At 54.5% G+C, this 1903-nt stretch overlaps 1 protein-coding gene across 1 annotated transcript in view; it reads left to right on the forward strand.

Annotated features, from left to right (window-relative positions):
• Positions 1-1285: 1285 nt before the first annotated feature.
• Positions 1286-1903, forward strand: part of LOC108803817 (protein ABHD1-like) — a gene marked incomplete at its 5' end in the record, with an annotated part of 10977 nt that continues 10359 nt past the window's right edge. The window contains one exon of the mRNA XM_018575617.1: positions 1286-1461. Coding sequence (XP_018431119.1) covers positions 1286-1461 — 176 coding nt within the window. The remainder of the gene's footprint in view (positions 1462-1903) is intronic.

Below are 1903 nucleotides of genomic sequence, written 5' to 3' on the forward strand. Positions count from 1 at the left end.
GTTGATGTAGAGGGCAGTCAGGGGTAAACCACATTGCCCTGAATCAAGATGGCTGCACGGAGCTCTGACTGGGAGGGACTTGTTACTTCCTGTGGGCGGAGCTCTGGAAGTGCCGAATGAAACTTACTGGGAAGAGATACATTGTGTCACATCGAGTGCCTGAGATCGGTGACAGATCGGTGACAGATCGGTGTGATTGATCGGTGTGATCGGTGACAGAACGGAGTGATTGATCGGTGACAGATCGGTGTGATTGATCGGTGTGTGATCGGTGACAGAACGGAGTGACAGATCGGTGTGATTGATCGGTGACAGATCGGTGTGATTGATCGGTGTGTGATCGGTGAGTGATTGATCGGTGACAGAACGGAGTGATTGATCGGTGACAGATCGGTCTGATTGATCGGTGACAGAACGGAGTGACAGATCGGTGTGATTGATCGGTGTGATTGATCGGTGAGTGATTGATTGGTGACAGATCGGTGTGTGTGGTCTAGTTGGAAACATGTCAGTGCAATGGCGGGTCCCATCGTCTCTTCCCTGCCCCCCCCTGTCTGCACTACTCCTGGGGGTCGGTGTCACCTGGGGCTGCTACTACCTGCACTGCATATGTAAGGTCAGTGTCACCGTCTGTCATGTTCATCCTCAGGACTTGTTGGGGAGATCTGAGGGCCACATACACAGTGAGGTTGGCTCTGGCTGGGTTGGAGGGTCTGTCAGGTCTTTATTGGTGTCCCCAATGGAAGATTCGCCCATCCGGTGGGTCTGGTGACAACCATGAAGAGCTGACTATAGGGTTACATTGTTTGTGACCCCCTAACCCTGAAGAAGCCCCAATCACTGAGGTGAAACGCGTTGCGTGATTTTGGAGGGCGCCGTCCGTATATCGAGCTCTGTGATGTCATGATGAGTGTATACGGCTGTGATTGGGGTATATTCATTATAGGCAGCTAAGAGGGAATTCCCGTCACTTCCTGTTGTGTCTCCTGGACAGGAAGTAGAATTAAATCTCCATCCAAATCTATACACTCCCCCCGATGGTCAGATATTCGGGGATTGTACAATTCCATATTTCTGTCCGATAAATGACCCGCCGATGTCTTGTCTGTGATTGGTTGCAGAGACCGCGATTGGTGGCGGCCGGACCTCTCCGCCACTTCCTGGAGTCTCATGTCCCCGTCGTCAAGACCGACTTCCGCCCAACGTTTTGGTGTGTCGGCGGGAGAATTCAGACCATCGTCCGGGTACTCCTCCTATCCCGCCCCCGACCGGCCTACAACTTGTCTGTGATTGGTTGCAGAGACCGCGATTGGTGGCGGCCGGACCTCTCCGCCACTTCCTGGAGTCTCATGTCCCCGTCGTCAAGACCGACTTCCGCCCAACGTTTTGGTGTGTCGGCGGGAGAATTCAGACCATCGTCCGGGTACTCCTCCTATCCCGCCCCCGACCGGCCTACAGGAAGTGAGTGACCACAGACAGGAAGTCTTTATAAAGGGGACTCTACCCCGCTGTGCCCATTATGAGGGGCTCCCACCATCATATATGATGTGGTGGGGGGGAGGGGTGTCACATGACCTAGATGTACCCCAGTCTTGATTGGTTGGGGGGTGCTGGTCTGGGTTCGCTGTGCTCTGATTGGCCAAACTCCACAAGCTGACTGAGCTGGCAGTGCGGGGGTGGGGAGTTCCGGGAGTACAATGTACACTCGGGGCCAACGTCCAACGTCTGAAGGTGTGGGCCGCCCCGTGTCTGCAGTGTACTCTGCCACGGCCTATGTTGGCATATTGTGAAAGCTCTTTAACCCTCGCTGTGCAGTCAGGATGGCGCACACCGTCCACACACACCCCGTGCCTGTCCCTTTAAGAGTCTGGAAAGATCTGGAACACGGAGTCTGCTCTGTGTG

Source organism: Nanorana parkeri, unplaced genomic scaffold, assembly GCF_000935625.1.
Source record: "Nanorana parkeri isolate BGI_ZX_2015 unplaced genomic scaffold, ASM93562v1 scaffold4263, whole genome shotgun sequence".
Lineage (NCBI taxonomy): Eukaryota > Metazoa > Chordata > Amphibia > Anura > Dicroglossidae > Nanorana > Nanorana parkeri.